This window comes from Passer montanus, unplaced genomic scaffold, assembly GCF_014805655.1.
Source record: "Passer montanus isolate IOZ18808 unplaced genomic scaffold, ASM1480565v1 scaffold6, whole genome shotgun sequence".
In the NCBI taxonomy this organism is placed as follows: Eukaryota; Metazoa; Chordata; class Aves; order Passeriformes; family Passeridae; genus Passer; species Passer montanus.
In genome coordinates this window covers 15,158,676-15,179,828 of record NW_024371037.1, presented here as the reverse complement: position 1 = coordinate 15,179,828, position 21,153 = coordinate 15,158,676, and the positions used below count along the sequence as shown (strand labels likewise).

At 40.5% G+C, this 21,153-nt stretch overlaps 1 protein-coding gene and 1 long non-coding RNA gene across 3 annotated transcripts in view; both read left to right on the top strand.

The window, feature by feature from the left end:
• The first annotated feature begins 226 nt into the window (after positions 1 to 226).
• AMIGO2 (adhesion molecule with Ig like domain 2) lies at positions 227 to 8,724 on the top strand. Its single transcript, XM_039726999.1, has 2 exons — positions 227 to 366; positions 6,979 to 8,724. The coding sequence occupies exon 2, from the start codon at positions 7,052 to 7,054 to the stop codon at positions 8,615 to 8,617; it is 1,566 nt and encodes a 521-aa protein (XP_039582933.1). The 5' UTR covers positions 227 to 366; positions 6,979 to 7,051; the 3' UTR covers positions 8,618 to 8,724.
• A 754-nt stretch (positions 8,725 to 9,478) lies between these two features.
• LOC120510803 overlaps positions 9,479 to 21,153 on the top strand; it is an 85,466-nt gene continuing 73,791 nt past the window's right edge. For both annotated transcript variants that reach the window (XR_005629593.1, XR_005629592.1), the window contains exon 1: positions 9,479 to 9,521. This is a non-coding gene — a long non-coding RNA (uncharacterized LOC120510803). The remainder of the gene's footprint in view (positions 9,522 to 21,153) is intronic.

Below are 21,153 nucleotides of genomic sequence, written 5' to 3'. Positions count from 1 at the left end.
TCCGTCCCGCTGCCGCGGCCGGGCGTCGGGGCGAGCGGCGTGCGGTCGGGTCGGGTGCTGCGCGGCTGGGGAGAGCGGGAGGGCGTAGGCAGGAGGGGATAAAAACGCGCTGTGTCGCCGCTGTGACTGGGAGTCTCCCGCCTTCCCTGCTCACCCGCCGAGCTCGGGCCTCAGCTCCATTCCCGGGGGCAGCGGGCCAGCACTGCCTGCGTCCGCGGGGGAGCGCAGCGGAGCCGCTGCCGCGCTCCCGGCGTCCCGCAACTTCCCCGGAGCGCAGCGGAGCGCAGCATGCGGGGCAGGGGCTGGAGGCGGCGGCGGGGCCGGCATCGCGCTCCCCGGACATGAAGCGGCCATCGGAAGCTCCAGGTAACGCTGCCCGGCGGGGTGGCGGAGCAGACATCCCCCCGGGAGCCGGGCTATGACGGGGGCCAGCGTCCGGAGGGGCGGGAGTCGGGGCTGAGAGGGAGGCGAGCGCAGCCCGGCAGCGGGCGGGGGAGAGCCGGTCCCTGCCTCCGCACGGAACGGCGGCAGTGGCCGCGCCCGCCCGGGGAACTCGGTCAGAGACCCCTCGGAGCGGTTGTGGGTGCCCCCGGTCCGATGCCGGTTTAGCCTGTTCGGTCGCTGGGCTCTCCGAAACTTTGCCCTCCGCCGACTCCCGGTAGGAATCGGGCTGTAGCGGACAGTCCCCGCCGTGAGACTGGCAGGAGACACCCTACGCAAAAATCTATGCAAGGGCGTTTCTGTGAAGTTTAGCCCTCAGATAAATTTTTGGAGGCGGTGAGGATCCTTCTCTGGGCAACTAAACTTTCCTAAGATCTGACATTGCTTGGAGACTGGTTAGTGATACTGTAATAGGCACTGCCACTTACCATCACATTTTTTCTTAATTATTTGCTGATCTCCTTAGCAACTGAAGTAATTTGCAAAGGTTGAAGCTTGGTTGCAGCTTGATTTACAAAGTAACATGGCAAAAGGGATGAATTTGTTGTTTCACTGAAGCATATTTCCCTTGTACTCTCTCAGAGGGATAAGAGGTGCAGAGATGTTGACTTCTCATAGCTGGTACTGCTGTAAAGAGACTGTTGATTAGTCCATCTGAGGCTGTTGTATATGACACCCAGTTGTGTCAGTGTTTTCTTTAAGACCATCGAGTTATCATGTTTTAAGAAAAAAATATGTCTTCAAGGAAATTCAGTCTTTAGTGAGGGATTAGTGGAAGATTATAATTTTATTTGGCTAAGGTTACTAGGACAAATTAATCTCTAATTCAGCACGATTGAGGTCTGGCCAGATGCTGGCTGGAGAGAGCACTCCATTTGCCTTGCTGATCTCAGGATCAGCTTGCTGCAAATATGATGTAAAGCCATTTTTTTCATCACTATTAGGTCCTGCACCAAGCACAGTGTAGCCCAGTTCAGGGATTTAATCCAGTGTATCAAGACGCCTCCCAGATGTAGCTCACCAACAGTCTTTGCTGTTCAATCCATCATGTCACTAAATCTCATGGATTACAATGTTTGGGTAATCTGTGTCTGTTGAGTCAGAGATGCTGAGCACAGCTGTCAGGAAGATTTGATGCAGGGTGCCTTTTCCTCTTTATCAGAGTAGGACAAAGGCAGAGTAGAGCCTGGAGACTGAGGTGAGGTGGCTGAATATTTCCTATGACAGTATCTCACACATGCAAGGAATGCAAGTTTATGCAGACCTTCCTTAAAAATGTAACTTTTTAAAATACCAATTGCATAGGATGCCATTAGTCTATATGTAATTAATGGCTGTATCATGTACTTGAACAGGATTCATAAAGTTGGAGTCTAAAAGCATGAATAATTATACTTGTATAATGTTGTTGATATAATTTATTAAAACCCCATTCTAAAAATCGCTTTTGCTTCTGAGTTCATGAGGAACCTTTGTCAAATGTCATGCCAGAAAAAAAAATAGGGCTGTGAGAAAATGAACACCTGAGCCATCTTTTTTTTTTTTTTTCATGTATTGCTATGTTTAACTAGTACAGCCCTAATTCATCTGATATGTAGACTGGTATAGGGGGAGAGCACCTTTGTGGACATCAGGAGTCAGTGAGAGGTGCAGAGATGTATTAATGTCTTGTGGGGTGCTGAGAATGGGGCAAGACTCAAGAGAAGACAGTCACAGGAGATGTGATGCAAAAGAAGGAGGTGGGGGATGTAGAAATGGTGTGAACCTTCTGGAAGATGAACAAAGGTCTTTAATGTTTTCGAGTGCTTGATCTCTCTAGAAGCTCAACACTATTCCTGCAGTAGTACAGCAGGCAGCAGGGTTATGTGTAAATACTTGCATTTTCACTGTGCAGGAAGTACCAGCCAGATGTGGGACTATTTGCATCACCAATGTACAGGAAAATGCTTTACAGTAAGAATAACATCTAGCAATCCGATTTTTTTAACAGTGAAAAGACTAATAGTAGTGTTTGCAAAATACCATTCAGGTGAATTGTGATCTCCAGTCCAATTCACTGCTTAAATTAAGAGATGTGCTACATAAGGATTTTTAGCAAGGTCTCAAATGAACTGGGAGAGGTAGTTTGGTGTACAGATTCCATTGGAGAAACAGCAATAAGCCTGAAGGTACTTAGAGAGGATAAGAAAACTGCTGTAGATATTAGTAAGAGAGAGAGCCCAGAAAAAGGAGAAAGGAGTGTTTAGGGCATCAGTTGGTCTTCAAGTGATAACTGATGGTGAGACTGTATGTTGCCCAGCAGTCCCCTTTTCCACAAGCGGGTCTAAGTGCTCATTACTTTTAAAAACAAAATAACAAACAACCCCCTCAGAAATAAACAAAAAACAGGAACAAACACATTAGAAAGTTCAAACCAAGAACTGAATATTTAGCTTCTTTCGAATGTGATTGGTTGTAGTCAGTTTTGCTGTTTCTGACCACAGAGGATTTTCTCTATGATAGCAGGATATATGTCCCGCCTTTCTTCTTGAACAGTTAAGAAGCATGTGCACCATTACTGTTCAGATGAATAATCTCAGGGAGTAATGTGGTTTTGGCACTGAACTTAAAATATTGCATTTTAACGTCACAAAGAAATTATTTCTTTGAACAGAATTCAAGAGCAAAACTCCCAACCATGCCCTTCACTTTACTATAAATCAGAAAAGGTATTTACCCAGCCCATTCAGAAATATTGGTGAAGTGCTTGGCCAAAGTCTGTTGGCACACATTAGCTGATAGTATTCAAGAGCAATATCTCTCTTGAGAAAATATTCAATATTGAAATTCGTAAAATAAGACTTCTCTAAGACCTGAAGTAGTATTACTGGGATGAAACACAATGCCAGGTTTTTTAATAAAGGGCTTATTGTGGGCTTTGTTCTTCTCGCTACTTAACACATTACAACCCAGAAATGTTTATGCAGACATTTTGAGTAAGTTCAAATGATCACATACCCTGTCAATATTTATGTTGAACTTGCTTGGCTTTGCAGAACATCCTGGGTAGTTTGTGCAGTCGATATATGGAACACAGGTTGAAGAGCAGGTTGCAGCTCTACAGTCCTAATCTCCAAAAGAGCAAAAACCTGTTGGGAATGTAGGCACTACACTATGTATTGGGCATGGAAAGGAAGGCTTCTGCTCATCAGAGTACTCTCTAAATATTCTTGTGTGTTCTGTGGTGTGTTTAGGATGTCTATAATTTAGATTTGCCCACACAGACAAGTTATCTGAAACAGTTTTCATTTTGCAGCTCCAGTGAACTTTGAAAATGAACAATCCAATTTTTAACCCTTGCAAACTGTTTTTGCTCCTTAGAACTAAAAGGTATTATGTGATATACACCAGTGACTGGTCTGTGTCTTCCTATGGGATTTGGTTGCAGACTAGCTTGGAGTTTCTGGTGAGATAATTATAGGCATGAACAGAAGCAAACATGCAAGCTTATCTAGTGTATTAAATTTGGTAAACCTTACAAAACTGACCATTGATCTGGTACATCCCATTCAGAATATCTTCAGGACCAAAGTTATTTTCAACATGGGAGATGATTTTTTTAAGTGCCATTCACTTGTTGCAAGTGCAGTTAGATTAAAAATTAGGCTGCATAGCTTGCAGAATCAGGCTTTCACACATTAGTGGGAAAGGCAACCTTTGCAGCAACTGTTCATCTCCTGTTTTGTGGATGCTTTATAGTCCAGTCTTCAGGTTTGTGCTTTCCTGGTAATATAGTTTTTCAGATGCCTTGCTTCATACAGTAGACTAACTAAATGAGCAACTACAAAATATGTTTTTCATCTGCCAGGATTTTTTCATTGTGCCTTATGTCTGTATACCATACAAATTCACACCATGGTACGTAATTATTTTTGATGGCAGTTTCTCTAATGCTTCATAGGTCTCACCCTCTAGAAGAACTTGATCTGTTAATTGTTGCTATAGACTACTTAACTAGCAAAAATAACTAAGCAAGGAGCTTAGGACTCATTAAAAATAATCTTCAGGATTCCTAACTTTCCATTGAAAACCCAATGCAGTTAGAGGCTTCAGGAAACTTTAAAAGCCTAGAAGAATTTATGAATATTAAACTTTAATTCAAACCAATCAATTTATTTTTACAATATTTCTATAGCTAAAATCATGTTATCCCTTGTATAAACAAGGAATCCCTGTGCCAGATAGAGTCACAGCATTTTGACTCTCAGCTCAGCAGTTCCTCAGATCAGTCCTTCCCAAATTTAACATGCAGAGGTTCGTTATTTTATAAGTGCCAAGATTGTGGCTGTAATATGTTCATTATTTTGTAATAGCCACCAGTTCACATAGTTTGCCTGATCACTCAGGAATTTTGTGGCAAGGGCTAGGACAACTGCAGTTCTCAGGGATAAGGATTTATCAAGCTCTTGATGTAATCAACCATTCTTTTCCCTGTTCTTCCTCAGAACCTATGCACAGTGTCAAGAAAGGTTTGGGGAAAATTGAACAATCCTGTAACGAAGGACTGTATATAAAATCTAAAATGGAAAGAAAAATGTAATTCGGACACTTTAGTTTCGAACATTTGATTTGGCAGTCTTCAATTCTCTTCATGTTTTTCCTTTTTTTTTTGTGCAAACAAAGCCAATGTATATATAAGTTCTTGTGAAAAATATGTCCCATTCTCCCATGCTGCCTTCATATTTCTTCTTTTAATGGGTCGTTAGAAAGTTGAGCTCTTTAGTTTCATAGCACATCTTCTACCACTTGACTTAAGAGTAGATTTGTCAACAGAAGACAGCAGCCTGACAGATTGGCAGAGGGTTACAGAAGACGGGAATAAAGAACTGAGGAGGAGTGAAATTTTTTGCTTTTAGCATATATTAATTAACTGCATCGGTAGTCTTAGGTTCTTAAGTAGCAGATGTAAATTCTCTGGAGAGGTGTGCTATAAGGCTTACCTCCTGAAACTCTTGTTTGTCTTCTGCTTAGACCTCTTCTTTCTCTTTACACCCTCTCATCTGCTTTTCCAGTCTCGTATGCCTTAACTGACTTCTGCATCCTCAGACTGCCTCCTCCTCAGTTTCTTTAGTAACAGTGATGATGCTCCAGTAGCATCCACCTCCCCTGGTTTTGCTTTTCCTTCCCTATGTGTCTCTTACCCTTCTCTCTCTCCCCTTCTTCACCATCCCTTTGCCCTGCTGCCCTCCACCATGTAGGTCTTGATTTTAATTTTTTTGCACTCAAGGCTCATCTTTTCTTCATCCATCTTGCATCAACAGAGAATGCAATTTCTTCTTTTATTCTCCTCCTTTCCATCTGAGGCTGCTTCTTTCTCCTCATCCCACTGTCCACAGGCTCCTGGCCATAGCCACTATCAGCAGCGCAGAGCAGGCATTGCAGGGTTTGCCCTGCTCAGATACTGCTCCACCCTGTGGGTGAGATTGGAGAAATGAGTTTGAGGACAATAATGTGGGGGCTGAATAGCACATCTGAACTCTGAAGGGTTGATGATAATCAATGCAGATGAACTCACCTGTGAATTTACTGAAAAACTCTAAACAGGTACTAGGAAGAGCAAGAATCAACAAAAATGTTTATTGCTCTGCTATATGTGTACAGAAGATGGTAAAAAGCTTATCCCTTAGCACAGAATCTCTACTGTGCCAAATCTTACATCCCTGTTTCAAACAATACTGACTCTAAATATTCTCCGAAAATATTATGGTTGGGGTTTTTCTATCTACATACAAGCAAAATATTGCTTTCTTTACTATGTTTTGAGAAGGAGCTGACTCATCCTTATTGAATGGTCCCAAAACTTGTGCCTGAGGTAAGCACTTAGTAGATTTCTTCTTCGTTACTTATATGGCCAAGGTAGAAGAAGCAGAATACAAAATATTGTTATTGAACAACTTTAATAACTTTCAAAATAGGCTGTTGCTACCTGAAGCATAGGTTACTAAATTAAAAAAAAAAAAGTAGGAAAGAAATTCATATGACATTTAAAGCTAGAAAGGCTGAGAAAATTCTTTGCTTGAAAATGTGTGACATTTTCTGATTATAAAGAAAAGCATGTTGTAACTGCTTCCCACTTGACAAGAAAAGAAACATTTTAGGATACAGCTTTTTCTTTCTTCTGCTGGGAATTCTATCTGTATTGGTTTGGAAACAGGTAGGGGATGCCATTGCCAAGTCATGCTCCACAGAGGAACATTTCCAATTTTTTTTTTAAATGAACTGTCAGAAATTGCTTTACATTGTCAAAGACTGAAGAATAGTTGCATTCTTTTTGAAGACAAAAAATACTGTATCTAAAGTATATTTACACATGAATGCAGAATTTCGTGTTTACATAAAACAATGATAAGTTTACATCACCGTGGAACTAGATTATACCATTAATTGTATGAAACCCTAAGGATTAACTCCCTGTATTTTTCAAAAGGCATAAGAAATCATGCAGAGTATGAATGGTAAATGTTAACATGCTGTACCTCTGTATCCCTTTTTTGACAGCAAGGAGTGCAAAGCTAACTGCACAAGTGATCTGTGACAAGGAGCACTGGGAGACAGCTAAAAGACAGTGACAATGTCTTTAAACTGGCAGACACTTCCTACTCGACTTGGAGTTTTCAAAGCAAACTGCAAAGGACTCGCATGCCTCTTGGTCTTCACCATGAGTGTTTGTGGCAGTGCCCCGGGGATGTGTCCAGCAGCCTGCATCTGTGCCAGTGATATCGTAAGCTGCACTAATAAGAACCTCACTCGAGTGCCAGGAAATCTTTATAAATGTATGAAAAGGCTGGATCTGAGTTATAACAGAATTGGGATTTTGGAGTCTGAATGGGTCCCAGTGCTGTCTGAGAAACTGAACACTTTAATAGTCAATCATAATAGCATTAGCAGCATTAGCACTGGAAGCTTTTCCACAACCCCGAATCTGAAGTATCTAGACTTGTCATCCAACAGCCTGAAAACACTGGGCAGCCCTGTGTTTCAGGAGCTAAAGGAGCTGGAGGTTCTTCTGCTGTACAACAATCAAATAGCACAGATTGAGTCCTTAGCCTTTGGAGGATTGTACAAATTACAGAAACTGTACCTAAGCTACAACTTGGTCTCGCATTTCCCACTGGACTTATATGTTGGAAAACATAAACTGACAGACCTTGTGTTGCTGGACATTTCCTTTAATCACATCCAGACGATGCCTGTTCAGCGCCTGAGTTCAGTGCCAGCCAAACAACTTAGTGGAATTTATCTTCATGGCAACCCATTCTATTGTGACTGTGTCCTGTACTCCATGCTAGTTTTCTGGTATCAAAGGCATTTCAGCTCAGTGGTGGACTTCAAAAATGAGTACAGCTGTTTGTTGCAGTCAGACCCAAGAGGTCATAATGAACTGCCTTTCCTGCACGACAATGTTATGAATTGCTCTGAGAGTACCGTCAACAGCTCTTTCCAAGCCTTTGGGTTTATTCATGATGCCCAGGTTGGTGACAGGCTGATTGTACACTGTGACAGCAGAATCAGCGATACAGGCACACAGTTTGTTTGGGTTAGTCCAGACAATCGACTGCTGGAGCCAGACAGGGACACCGATAACTTCAAGGTGTTTCCTAATGGCAGCCTGGAGATAACAGATGCCCAGCTAGAGAACTCAGGGCTGTATTCCTGCATTGCAATAAATAAGAAAAGACTACTAAATGAAACCATAGAGGTCAGAATAAATGTTAGCAATTTCACAGTGAACAGGTCCCACGCTCATGAAGCATTTAATACAGCTTTTACCACCCTTGCTGCCTGTGTGGCCAGTATTATTTTAGTGCTGCTGTATCTCTATCTGACCCCCTGCCCGTGTCAATGTAAGGCAAAAAAGAAGAAGAGGAAGCTGAACCAAAGCAGTGCCCACCCATCCATACTGAATTCCGCACTGCCGCAAGAGCTGCCAGCCGACGAGAAGAAGGCTAGCACTGGGAAACGGGTGGTTTTCCTGGAACCCGTGCACGAACCAAAACAGAGTCAGAATGGGAAAGTAAAACTGTTCCCCAATGACAGTGTCATTACAGAGAGTATCTTAAAAACTACTCGAACAAAATCCGACTCTGACTCTGTCAACTCTGTGTTCTCAGATACACCTTTCATGCCGCCAGCTTAGTTTGCTGCCTGTGTTTGTATCGTGCAGTTCCATTTCTGAATACCTCCTTTGCCTGTAGCAAACCATCAGGACAAACAAATAAAAAGAGATAAAATGTTTTAAAAAAAGGTATGTTTTGTCAGTCCTTGAACTGCGCCTCCTCTCTGTATGGGCCATGCAATGGTGATAGCTCGTTCAGGAAGAGCAAACAGCTTGTCATTATTGTGAATGTTTTTAATGCAAGCTGAGCCTCTGTTTTATTCTCTGGTCCACACACAGCAATTTCTTGTGCATGTTTAGAGACACTCTCAGTGCACACAGCTGACTCTGCAGAGGCAGGGGCTGACCCCTATGCAACACCCAGTCATGCTGATAACTCAGCTCTTCTGAAGTGTGCACAGAAACAGCTTATAGCTAAGGAGAAAAATGTCCAGACTTCCTGCAATTCCTTTCAAAAACTTATGAAATCTTAACGTAAAATCACTACAGGAAAAAATTCATTATTTTTCTTGGACTGCTTGGTACAAAAGGATTCAATCTGCCGCCAGAACACCTAGCAGCACTGGGTAAATGTTTCTGGCTTTCAACTGATAACATATTTGCAAATAATTGCTTGAAAACATTAAATGAGGGGCATTGTAATAATTTTATTCAAAACATAATCATGAAATTACTTGTGAAATATATTTGTATTTGTTTATAAATGTTTAATGTAATGAAAACAGGTAGCTGCCTTTGCAGTTGCCTCAGTCAAAAAATGAAAGTTGCCAAGTATGAGGACATACAAATCAGCAGTAACTTTTTAAGCTGTGATATCTGGACTAATTATAACCAATTGTCTTAACCTCTGCTGCTTACTGTATGCTTGGCATCACATGTGGTAAACAAATCTGCCAGTCACCAGGGCTTCTGCTTCATCTTAGGGGTAAGTGACTTCTCTTCAAAGATAATTGTGAAACCAGGGAAATTTTTCAATTTTTTTTTGCATTGGCACACAGTTTCCAGAGCCTTATTAAATTTGATCCTAAAGTTTTTTCTTAAAAGAGGAAATGCAGAATTTGGACAAACTCATGAAAATATAAAAGACTTTACTTACTCTAAATTCAGACAACACATTTTACCCAGACTTGGCCCTTGTCTGTATTATACTGCTTTCTTTCTTGCATGTATTACAGTCAAAGTTTATGAGTCTGGTAAAACTGACCTGGACTTGTTATGCAATATAGGTTGCAAAAAGCATGTATTGTAATGAGCATTTTTTTTTCTATTAGCTTTTTCTTTTTCTATTATATGTGCCCCTTTAATTTTTTAAGCTTGTTTACCTTGGGGCTGGGCTGGACTTTTCCAATCTTCCTCACATTGATAAGTAGCAACTTCAAAGGAGCTTCTCAAGTAATTACAGCTTACCAAAGACAAGTAAATGGAGCATGTCTGTCTCATTCTATTTTGGGGGAATATAGTGAAAGGGTAAAGGATAAACTAAATCAGAATCAAAGGGCTACATGGTATGGCAACTGTAATTTGTTTTCAAGCAGCTTACTGTAACAGCCACTTGCCATTTTTTGTGATTTATTTTGAGAGGCGTGTCAACATGCTAAAGCTTATATCTGGCTGAGCCAAAGCTATTGATTTGCTACGGAGAAATCCTGATGTAGCTAATTGTTTGAAGACAAGCTATCTGACAAGCAGATTAGTTCAGGAAACAGTGTCTGTGTATTGTGTACAAAATATGTGGAATTATAAAAAAGCTGGAGTCATTAACTCAGATTCAGGGAAATGGAAAATGGAAATTATTTTTTTAGGTAGAGGATAATAAATATTGAGGAGAGGAAGATGAGCAGAAGTCTGGGTCTTTTATTTGTACGTTTATCTGTGTAAATTTAAAAATAGCTTCTGCTGTCAGGTAGGTTAGTGTCCCTTCATAAAGCTCTTTCCTTCTTTCATCTGTGTATATGCAGTAACTCAAAATCTATATTTTTATATACCAAGTATGATGGAAAAACAATGTCTTTGCTAAAATCAGGTTGAGTCGTCTGTCACTGTGGCAAAGGTTTGACATTGTCTCCTTCTCAAAGACTTTTTTTTCCCTACAGTTTTACTAAGCTGCATGATTTCCTACTATTTCATATGTATGGTTGGTGAGTGGGTGAACATCCTCTGTGTTGTGGAAGGAGATGATGGGTTACCCAGGGCCAAAGGGTGAAATGGTGCTGAGGCAGAGTGGGAAGCAGAGAGACAAGTTCTCTGCAGGCAGTTGTGCGGGTCAGTTACAGCTCTGGGCACATGTTACGCTCTGTTGTCATACATCAGGTTGACTGACCCAGATTTCAGTCTTTACACAAGAGCGTGGATGGTCAGTTCCAAATTGGGCAGAAAAAGAAAACGGTTGTCAGTGTGGCTGGGAGGCTGACACACTTCTCCTTAGCAGCTACAGCTGAGCAGGTGAGCTCCACTGCCGTTTCCAGCACAGGGCAGTGGGAGTATCGCATATCGAACTCACCAAGCATGTTAAATCTCTGTGGTAGCCCTAAACAAAAAAAGGTAGAGATCATTCAGCCTTTTGCCCTGCAGCAAAAGCATGGGGATTTGTGGGATCAGAGTAATCCTGACAAATGACTGAAGAAGATGAGCATTGATCTAAACAGCAAATATTCACTGTGACTATTAACTGTCTGTATTTTACTGACTCCTTCAAAGTGCTCACAGTTGAAACCATGACTATGAGCAGGGTGGTAAAAACAAAGCTTTTGAAAGAGTGGCTTTTTTGCTGCTTCTTTACATTATCATAGCCTCATGAGTTCAGTAGATTTAATGAAGTTTAATGAAGATTTTTAATCATTAATGAATGTTTGTCTATAGCACCAACACCATAATCCACAGCCCCAGTCGCCTCTTGCCTTGGAAGGCTGTGGAGAGCCAATGCAGCTCATCCCTTCCTCTCCTCCCACAGCATCGGGAGCTCAGGGCTGGGAGCAGGAAGCCAGTGCTGCCATCCAGCTCTATGGCCTTGCAGCACCCTGCTTGTTGCATGGGCAGAAGGGGCTGCCCAGATGTCACACCTGCAGCTCCACTGGGGTCTACTCTCCTAGAAAGGCTTTCTTGACAGACCTGTCTTACAACCATGTCTTCCCCATTGACCTGTGTCCTGGATTTCCCATTGATGTTTCCAGCAACCACAAAAAAGCTGAATTATTTTTTTAATGCAGAGAGAGCGCAGTTCTGTGAGGTGTTGAATGCTCTGGCACCAGTCCAGACACATTCTTAAAATGAGTTTGCAGTGAGGCAGAGGTACCAAGCTACTGGCAAGAATTCTGTGACTGGGCATGGGGTCACTCACTGCCTCTGCAAGATGCCTGGAGTGAGGTATGCCCTACTCTGATGACCCCAGGTGCTTTTTCTCTCCCTTGTCGTCTTTCCAGAGCCTGAGACGATGCCATACAAGGGCATAGGCAGAGCTCTAAGCTTTAGTTTAACACTGTCTTTTTTGCGGGGGCTCCTTTGAATAGATGTCCTCCACTGCTTTAAAGATGGTAAGCAGCTTTTCTCCTACTCAAGGGCCTATTACATTGGTTCCAGCTGTCTCATGGATCAGAAATAAGAGTAATGCCTGCAGACAGCTCTGGGAAATTATGTCCTTACCTCTGTCTGTTTCCAGTACCACATATGCCTGCAGGCATCAGCTTTTGTGGAGTGTGTTGGAAACAAGTCATGTAAAGCCAGCATGAAACCTCTCAGGTCAGTCTGGAGTGCAACAGCAGCTGCACAGCCACATGGTCCCTGTGCTCTCTACCTGTAGTGGCCAGAGACAGGTAAAGCTGCTTGCTGGTCATCTCTTCTGACCTTGATAAGATTCAGTGTCTGACTGAGACCACCTCACTAAGAACACATACAATATCTGACTACCCCTCAAAGACACTGAGCAGCTGCCATCCATGCTGGAAGCTGAGGGTGAACCTAAGTGCTTTCCTGACAGCGACCTTTAATCTGCAGTTAGTTATGTTAGCCAGTGCTATGTGCTTTTAGCCCCATAATATACCTCCTGCTTGCTAGGCAAGTGGTGCTCCAGGTTAGTAATGTGTCTGTCTCCTTAGCATCACTGCTGCAAAAAGTCAGATTTCTAAGAACTGATAGTTCTTGAGTGTCAGAGAACTAACAAATTATATAGCTCATTCTTCTCAACAGCCAAAACCCTAGGGCAAAATTGCAATTAAACCAAGAACTTTAATTAGGATTTCACAAGATGATTTCTTCCCTCTAGAGTAAATCAACCTCCTTTGGAGTGCTTTTATTCCTCGTCTGCAGCTTATTCCTATGCACCTCTCATGTCTCTGAACTGGATGAAAATAAACCAACCTTTGTGGGCCAAATCATACTGTTGTGGTCATCTCTAAAGTAGTGCAGCAGTGACACTCCCCTGTGGACTGCAGCCACTGGCCATCCCGCCCAGCACACACTCCTGTTCTCGTCTTCACGGCTGAGTCGTCACCAGTTGGCTGTGGCAGGTGCAGGGTCCTTTTCCAGCCTCTTCCTTCCTAGTTTTCAGCTTAAGGACTGGCTTCCTGGAGATTTCTGGATGAACTGCAGAATTGTTGGAAAGGATTATTTGAATTGGTAAATTAAAACAACTACTTCCAAGTGGATTCTAAATCATGAGAGCTGACATTGGTAAGTAGTGGCTTAGGATACACATTCAATATGCAGATTTAGAAATTTAGATTTTATTTTTGCTCTTTCTGGTAAACAGTACATGAATCATTAAACACACAAAAAAAGAAAATGCATATTTAAGGATTTTTTCCCTCTCTTACTCTTTTTTTCCATTTGTCCAGTAGGGCTGAGATATGAACAAAAGAAGAAATTTGACATTGAAGAAGATAAGGGCAAGAAATAATTTGAGCCAAAGTTCACTTGCTATTTTAAAAGAGGGCTGATGTCTTAGCTCGTGTCTTCAGTGGGTACATATTAAAAATTTTAAAACAATAATAAACCATTTATTGTCTAAGTACAGATTTAATGGGTGTTTTGGAGGTTCTGTATGTTAACACAGAGATTTCTGGCAGTAGTAAAGCTATGAAAGTGATCCATACAAAAAATCAAAGCATAAGAGTGTTATTAATAGTTGTTTCTTCACAAGGGGTGTCCCAAATTTGCTGAAGAGGTCATTTCATAGATAAAAGGATCATACCTCTAAAAGAAATGTCTAACATTAACAGTAAAGAACTGAACAGGTGCAATGGAGAAAGTATTTTTCTGTGAATTACTGGTTTATGTTCTGATTTTGTTTGGAGGATTCTTTTCCATGTATGAATGTATTTTTCTTTCCTTTGCAGAATAATGTAATTAACAAGAATAATATTTTGTCATTTAGTTCTCCTAATGAAGTCTATACTTAGTAGGGAAGGCAAGGAGGGTCAAGAATTATGTAATCAGCTTGACATCACTGAGATGTCAGGAAAAGTTAGTTGTAGATTTAAGTATTCTTTGATCAAACATGAGATTATTCAGGCATAAACCTGTGGGTTGTTTTAATTTAACTGATATTATCTGTCTCATTTGAATAATTCAAAATGGCATATTTTAAGAATTTTTAAAGGAGAAAGACTATTCCTGAAACTTCTTGCATCAACTTAACTAAATTGATACAGAAACCATCAGTGATGTGAAACAGCTCTGTTAGCATGAAGTGGCTCTGGTATATAGGCAGACTGTCCAGTGTGTATGAATATTTCTCATGACACCAGGAGTCAACTATATTTCCTAGGCAAGCTTGAGCCAAATTGCATCATACAGGCCTTTCCTAGACAATTGGGAAGATGTTTTCCTCAATGAGATTACCTTAACAAATTCAATTGCAATCCCCATTCAGGCCTTACTGCATATCCCGTTTTGAACTCAGTGCTTTTATTTGCACTTTTGAACTATGCATGGAACATAATAGGCTGCTACAGCACATATTCCTGATAGGGACAGCGGGAGAGGGAAAGAACAGTTGAGGGGGAGTGACCGTGCTTGCTTGAGAACTGCATAATATGGTACACTGCCAGTTTCTCTCCTCAAGGGTTAATAGTCCTAAATTCAAAATGCTCATCAAATCCAAACAAATTTTAGACACCCTCTCCAGAGGGGGTGGAGGTTCTGATCTCTTGAGAGCCTCAGCAAGTGCTGCCTTTGCATAAGACAAAATGTCCTTTCACAGCAACAAAAGGATTTCTAGCACTTTCCCTGGTAGCTGAGGTGATGTCAGCAATAATAGACCACAAAATAAATCAGCTCTGATAAGCACTGCTGTTGCCCGGAGCAGCTCAATTAGCCTTTTGCCTTTGGAGCAGAAGGGTTTATAGTACCAGGTAGAGCCTCAGACCAGGCTACATCTGACTTTTGTCCTCCTTGCTGTTTTACCTGACACCAAAATCAGAGAGCCGCTAGGTTCGTTATACATATATATATGTATTTTTTTTAATTTTTTTTTTACAAGTACTCAGAACAAACAAAATCTTGAGCCTTTTTCCAGGCAGTCCACTATTGCCTGTAAAAACACTGGGGGAAGGGAAACAAAGCTTTTCACCACTCAGATATGTAAGTCAAGGCTGGATCCCACTGAAGGAGGTGTTTTGCAAAAGAGCCTTGCAAAAGCAGAGGATGTACTTGATTCTCTGACCTTGTTTTGCTAAGCAAAAGTTAATATGTTTGAGCTATTGCCTGAAATAATTTAAAATCTTGTTTTTAAAACTACTTTCATGAATGCAAGTGAGTGACATTTGTTGTTGCAACTCTATTAGCTGATTTGTAATTTGGGGATGAAAGGATTATGTTTTCTCTCTTCTCTTTCCCTTCTTGTCCATAAAAAGATAATGCAATTATTTTTCAATGCATGTGTGTCCCCTCCCATTTTTATTTTCAAGCATGGATAATCAGCCTATATAATTTAAACAAAATTATCATGTTGCAGTGAATGGTCTCTCTCTGTTGCAGTGAATGTGATCCGTATTTTCTGTAGAGATAAGCCAATTTGTTGATTTTGCTGTCCTGTATATAATTTTATATTTTAAAAATATATTTAGACATGCTGTTATTATTGTTGCTACATTTGTGGCATATAATTTTTCTAAAATTTCCTTTCAATTACAGATTTTAAAAATCCAGTAGAATGTCAGAAATCATGTGATTTACTGAAAACAGTATTTTTTTTCCTTCAACACTGTAAGGTTTTGTCTCTTAGCAGTCTCACGTAGTCATTCACACCAAATGCAGAGTCAGAAGGCTCTCAATAGGACCTGCTTCATATCAGGTGTGAAAACAGGCTTCTTCCCTTCACATGGCAAGGAAAACATTTACATTATCAGAGTGTAGGAGATACATTTTTATCACTTATTCACCGAGAATTTTATTATAGGTTGTTAGGGTGGCATTATAATTTCATATTAAAGAAAACTAATTCTCATTGGTGCTTTGTGTGGAAAATTGCTGTTCCAAAGTGCTGTTGGCTGGACTGCTTGTGATGAATTTCCAGCTCAGTCATGTGTCTGTCACCTCATCTAAGTGCCTGAGAGTGATAAGAATGCACATGGCCAGCTCTCCAGCAGGGCCAGACCCTGCTCCTTTTGCATTCATCAGGGAGAAATTGTTGGAAAGCGTGCCAGAAGAATCAATGTGCTGTGTACTTGGCACATTCATGGTGATTTATAATTGCTTCATAATAAAGAAAATTGGTAGAAGGAAGTTTTAAAATTCTCATAATTGTGGTGCATAAAAATGTTATAAAGCTATTCTATCATTATTGTGTCGTTTTCATAGTCTTCAAAAGAACCTGTAAATCTCTCCCTATCCAGCACATACAGTAGTATCCAATTAGGCCTATACAAGACACCATGGTCACTGGTCATAACTCAGAGTTCTGGGGACATTTCCTGAAGCTTTCCTACAGATTCTGCTCAGTAAAGCATAACTTGCAAAATTTATGCTGATCTACAACATGGATTGAGGACTGCACTTGCTGTCATTATCTGTGTGGATATGTCACCTGCTCTGTTATGCAGGGTGCATTTCACAGTGATGATGTGTGAGGGGGCCCCTTTTTCTTATCAAAACTGTTCAAAGGCAGAGTGAAGACCAGGCCTCAGAGGAGTGCTGTTTTCTTGCTGCCCAGAAGCAATGAGCTTCTTTTGTGGAGAGCACAGGCTGCAATTTGTTAAAAATAGAAACATTGCAATGGGAAAATTTTGCCAGAAGAAGGATGCTACCCTTTGAGTAAAGGTGGGAAAATAATATACAGAAGTCAAAAGTCAAAACTGAAAAACAAAAGCGGTACCTGAACTTTCACAGGAGCTCAGGCTTTTGAAAATATATTAAATTTTCATACTGCCTTAGTAATTTCCTCCTGCTTAGAGAACTGTTGTCTCAATAATGCAGGTGCAGATTATTCATCCCAGAAATAACAAGAACTTACATATGGACAGAAAAGTACCTTCTGGTTATCTTTAATTGTCATCATGAGCTCAGGCCACATTGCTCCCAGTAGGTAGACCATGTTAATATTAATCCATGATTTCCCAAAGAAGCAGTGGATAACGACTGATAAGAGTGGCAGGGGAGTAGTAACCTCTACTCAAAATTTTTGTAAGTTTTTGTGGTTTTGAGTAGATTCCCTGTCTCTAAGCCATCACTTGTAAGATACTGAAATACTGGAATTGAAGTAGGAGTGTTTAGATTTTTATTTTTTGCTCTGCAGAAAATGAAGTAACAAACTTAATTGTGCCCTAAAGACAAAATGTAACATTTTCTTCTTTAGAGATGTATTTGCAGCAGGGTATGTGTACTGCTGTCAGCTTTGCCAATTAATATTTTACCCTTGTAGTGGGAGGAGAAGAACTGACACAGTAAGAGGGGAAAATGCATGTGTATCTCTGGAGACTAAACATAAAAGATGACAGTTGCTCTATATGGTTTCCTGAACAGCCAGTATGGGAGATTGTGTTCTCATGGAAGGCAGAAGAAACACAGCTCTTCTAGACCAACTGCACACTGTCAACAGAATGTTCAGATACCACGTTTCAGGTATTCCAATACACTCATACACAGCAAAGTAGGATTAGCCTTATCTTTCTGATAAGGAATGCGTCTTTTTCCCAGAGCATATGAGAGGAGTTTGACCAGGCTTATAGGACTTTAAAAAGGAGCTTAATGTATATCTAGAAAGCTGTAAGCTACTATTTCTGATTACTGATAACCATTATGGAATGCTGTGCTAATGGTATTTTGGCAATACCTACTTCAAAATCTGACTCTAAGCATCTCTCTGGAGTAGCTCATTAGTAGCTGCAAAACATTTTGATTCCTGGGACAGGAATTATAGTAGCCTTTAGCATATTAAGATCTTTCCACACCTTGGATTCTTTTTGCATATTTCTATGAAGAACAATAAGCATGCATTGTACTTTAAGGAGCAAACACATTACAGGTAGGTATTTATTAATATACAATGTCTGTGTTTTCAAAGAGATCATGACATTGTTGCTATGACTATTGCATTTTAATACAAGAACTCCTATACTGTAGCCTCCTGTCATCTGCTTAGCTTGAAGAGAGATCTTTTCCTCCAGAAGACAGTTTAGAGCTTCAGAAAGCCTTTCTCTCGGCACTTGACCACACAGGAAAATAAATGGGAGATTAATGTCCTTTAGCATACATTAGCGTGCAGGAATGTTGCCATAATGGACTATTTGAGTCTAGCTCTGAATCCTTTCAAAAGGCCATGCTTGTAGTTGTGACAAGCGCTTGTCTGTGGTATTCACACTGAAAGGCTCTCCAGAAACTCACATACGAAGCCAGTCCTTGAAGCTGAGCTGTGGGCTGTAGTAGCCAGAAAGGAGCCTTACTGATCAGTGAAGATTGGATGCCAGCTGACCTTTCCAGGCTGACAGAGAAATGCTGATTTTGGCTTTATGGATTTGAGGCCTCTTATTGCTGAGGAAATGTTGTCATCGCTGACTGCTCCATGGAGTAACAGTGGAATATTCCTGACATTAATCTGCTGACACAACTGGAGTTTAGGCTTTGCTTTCTGTCAACTGTACTTCCTTCTTCAAATAATAGCAGCATCTGGAAGTTTTTTTGGAGGTTTCTTTACATTTTGCTTTTATTTAGCTTCCACATTAATTCATGAATATAAGCTAGACTTAACTCCACTGTCCCTATGCAACCTCTTTTGCCTTTATTTTCCTCTCCCTGCCTCATGGGCCTTGCTCATGACCATGATGAGGTTGTGATGTGCACATGTCAAGAGGTCCAAGAAGGCCTTTTAACCCTGAGGACTCCCTGCAAAGGTGAATAATATCCAGGTAGGATTTGACAACATAAAACACATTACTCAATTTATGGCGGAATTTCAAATTGACTTTTGGTATTCAAAGCATGGTTTCTTGAATGTTTCAAAAATCCTCTGAGATTATCAGTAATCTTTACATGAACAATATATATAAATATACTGTGTCTGTGAGCAATTTTAAGTTTCGCAGCTGAAGCACAAAGGCACTTCAGTTTTCTATCATTGTTTCCAATTTAAGAATCTCAGTAACAAAACCCTCTAATTTAGTCACCCACAAACCAGCAATCACTACATCAGTGAGGTTGTTAAAGCTAGAAGAGAAGTGAGCTAAATTTTAGAAGAAAGCACAATAAGAGAAGCCTAGAGATCAGTAAAAAGAAGTGTTACTTGAGTTTCTGAAATACATAATCTGAGAGATAAAGCACATCAGGAATGGAAGGAGCTATATCAAACATACAGTGATAAACTTACAGGAGATAACTTAAAATATTAGGAGCAAAGTGCATTACAACTGCATCAAGACCTTCCTAAGAACCTAAAATCAAAAGGAGTCATACAAAAGTCAAAGCATAATTATATATGAGTTTAATAGGAATGGAGAAAGTTCAGAGGGTAAGGTGTTAACAGCATTTTGGAACATAAAGGTAGCAAAATTACACAAAGTAAAATAAGTACATGAGAAGCAAAAGAAGGGCAAAGTAAAGGTTCATAACCTCACAGACAATTCACAGAGTCCTGAAGTCTTCACTGTCTTCACATAAAAAGATTAATTTCCGATCAGATACTTAACTATATTGAATTTAATGTAAAAATGGAAGCATGACTAGAATAATGATAAATTAAGTTAAAAAATGTCTGGATAAGTGTAATTGAACCCATCAAGTCCTGATGACATTCAACTTCACTCCTTTGAAAAAACATGAAAAAATCTCTGAATTGTTCTGTTATCTTTGAAAAGTCACAGAAGATGGGTAGATCCCACGCAAGAAAAGCAAATACAATACCTACCTTTAAAAACAAATCCATCCACAAACAGGGAATTGTAGATTATTCAGTGCAACACCAGTTCCTGGAATTATTCTAGAAGAGGTGGTTAGGTAACCAATTTATAAGTGCCTGGAACATATTAAAATGGTAAAAACAGCTGGCAGATTTGACAAGAATGAATTGTATTGACCCTGCTCACTGCTGACAAATTAACTGGCCTTGACTGAATAGTAAGGACAGGCTTTTGAGCAAAGGACAGTGAAACAATGGGGGAGACTATTGACTGATGCTGCTGCAGCTTTTTCTTTTCTTTCGCTGGAGAATTTTTAAAAACAAGCTAGGCATACAACTTTTGTGAAAGTTATTGGCATCTTTGGCCTTTCTTCAGTGTAGGGTATTGTACTGGAAGAGCTGCAAGGTTTTTCCAGGCCTGTAGTATTACATAAGCAGTGTTTTTAGGTCCCCTTTGCCCCATGACTTGCATTACATGTTTTCTGCCCTGAGTGCAGGCTACTGAAGATTGTCTGGGGTAACATATAAACTCTTTTATTAAAATTGATCTGAAATTGAAAATGTTCATGTGCGCTTCATTTTCCTTTGGAAACTTTAGCAGAAAACAAGCAGTAATTTTCCCCAGAAGTTTGTTTTGATTTTGCTCCTTAAGTTTATACAATAGGTACTTCTGAAATCTGCTCTTTCTCAACAGTACCTTTGAAATAAATGTCATACACAGGATGACTGATTCATTTGTTGCGGGAAAATCTGTGGCTGCTCCATTGCAGAAGTGAATGTATTTTTTTCCCAAAATTGCCTTGCACTAAACTTGAGCATGTTGGAAAAATCTTGTGCCATGCTACTGCTTTTGACGCAGCTCCACAAGCAGTGTCATTTGGGTACACTTTTCAAATATTTCCAGGTCACTGGACCACAATATCACCTTAGCTGTAAATGCTGATCATTCAAGATGAGTCTTTCTCTGTTTCACAGTTTTTATCAGTGCAGGCAGGTTTAACATGGCCTTGGAAGACAGAGATATCTTGGGACTGGTAGACTAAAGTTTGCTTTGCAGTAACCATAGTCCAGCATGAAAGAGAGATGTGGTCAGTGGGATTGCTGCAGGATTTTCTATTACTCTGCAAGAGGAAACTGTACAGTCTGGGTTAGACTTTGGAAAATGAGAGAGGTCTGTTTCACCTCTCCAAATGTGGGCCTGTCACTAAAGAGTGCCCCAAAATGGAAATAAATA

Bases quoted from the DNA above. Each gene is read 5' to 3' on its own strand.
- AMIGO2 (XM_039726999.1), top strand. From the start codon at position 7,052: ATGTCTTTAAACTGGCAGACACTTCCTACTCGACTTGGAGTTTTCAAA.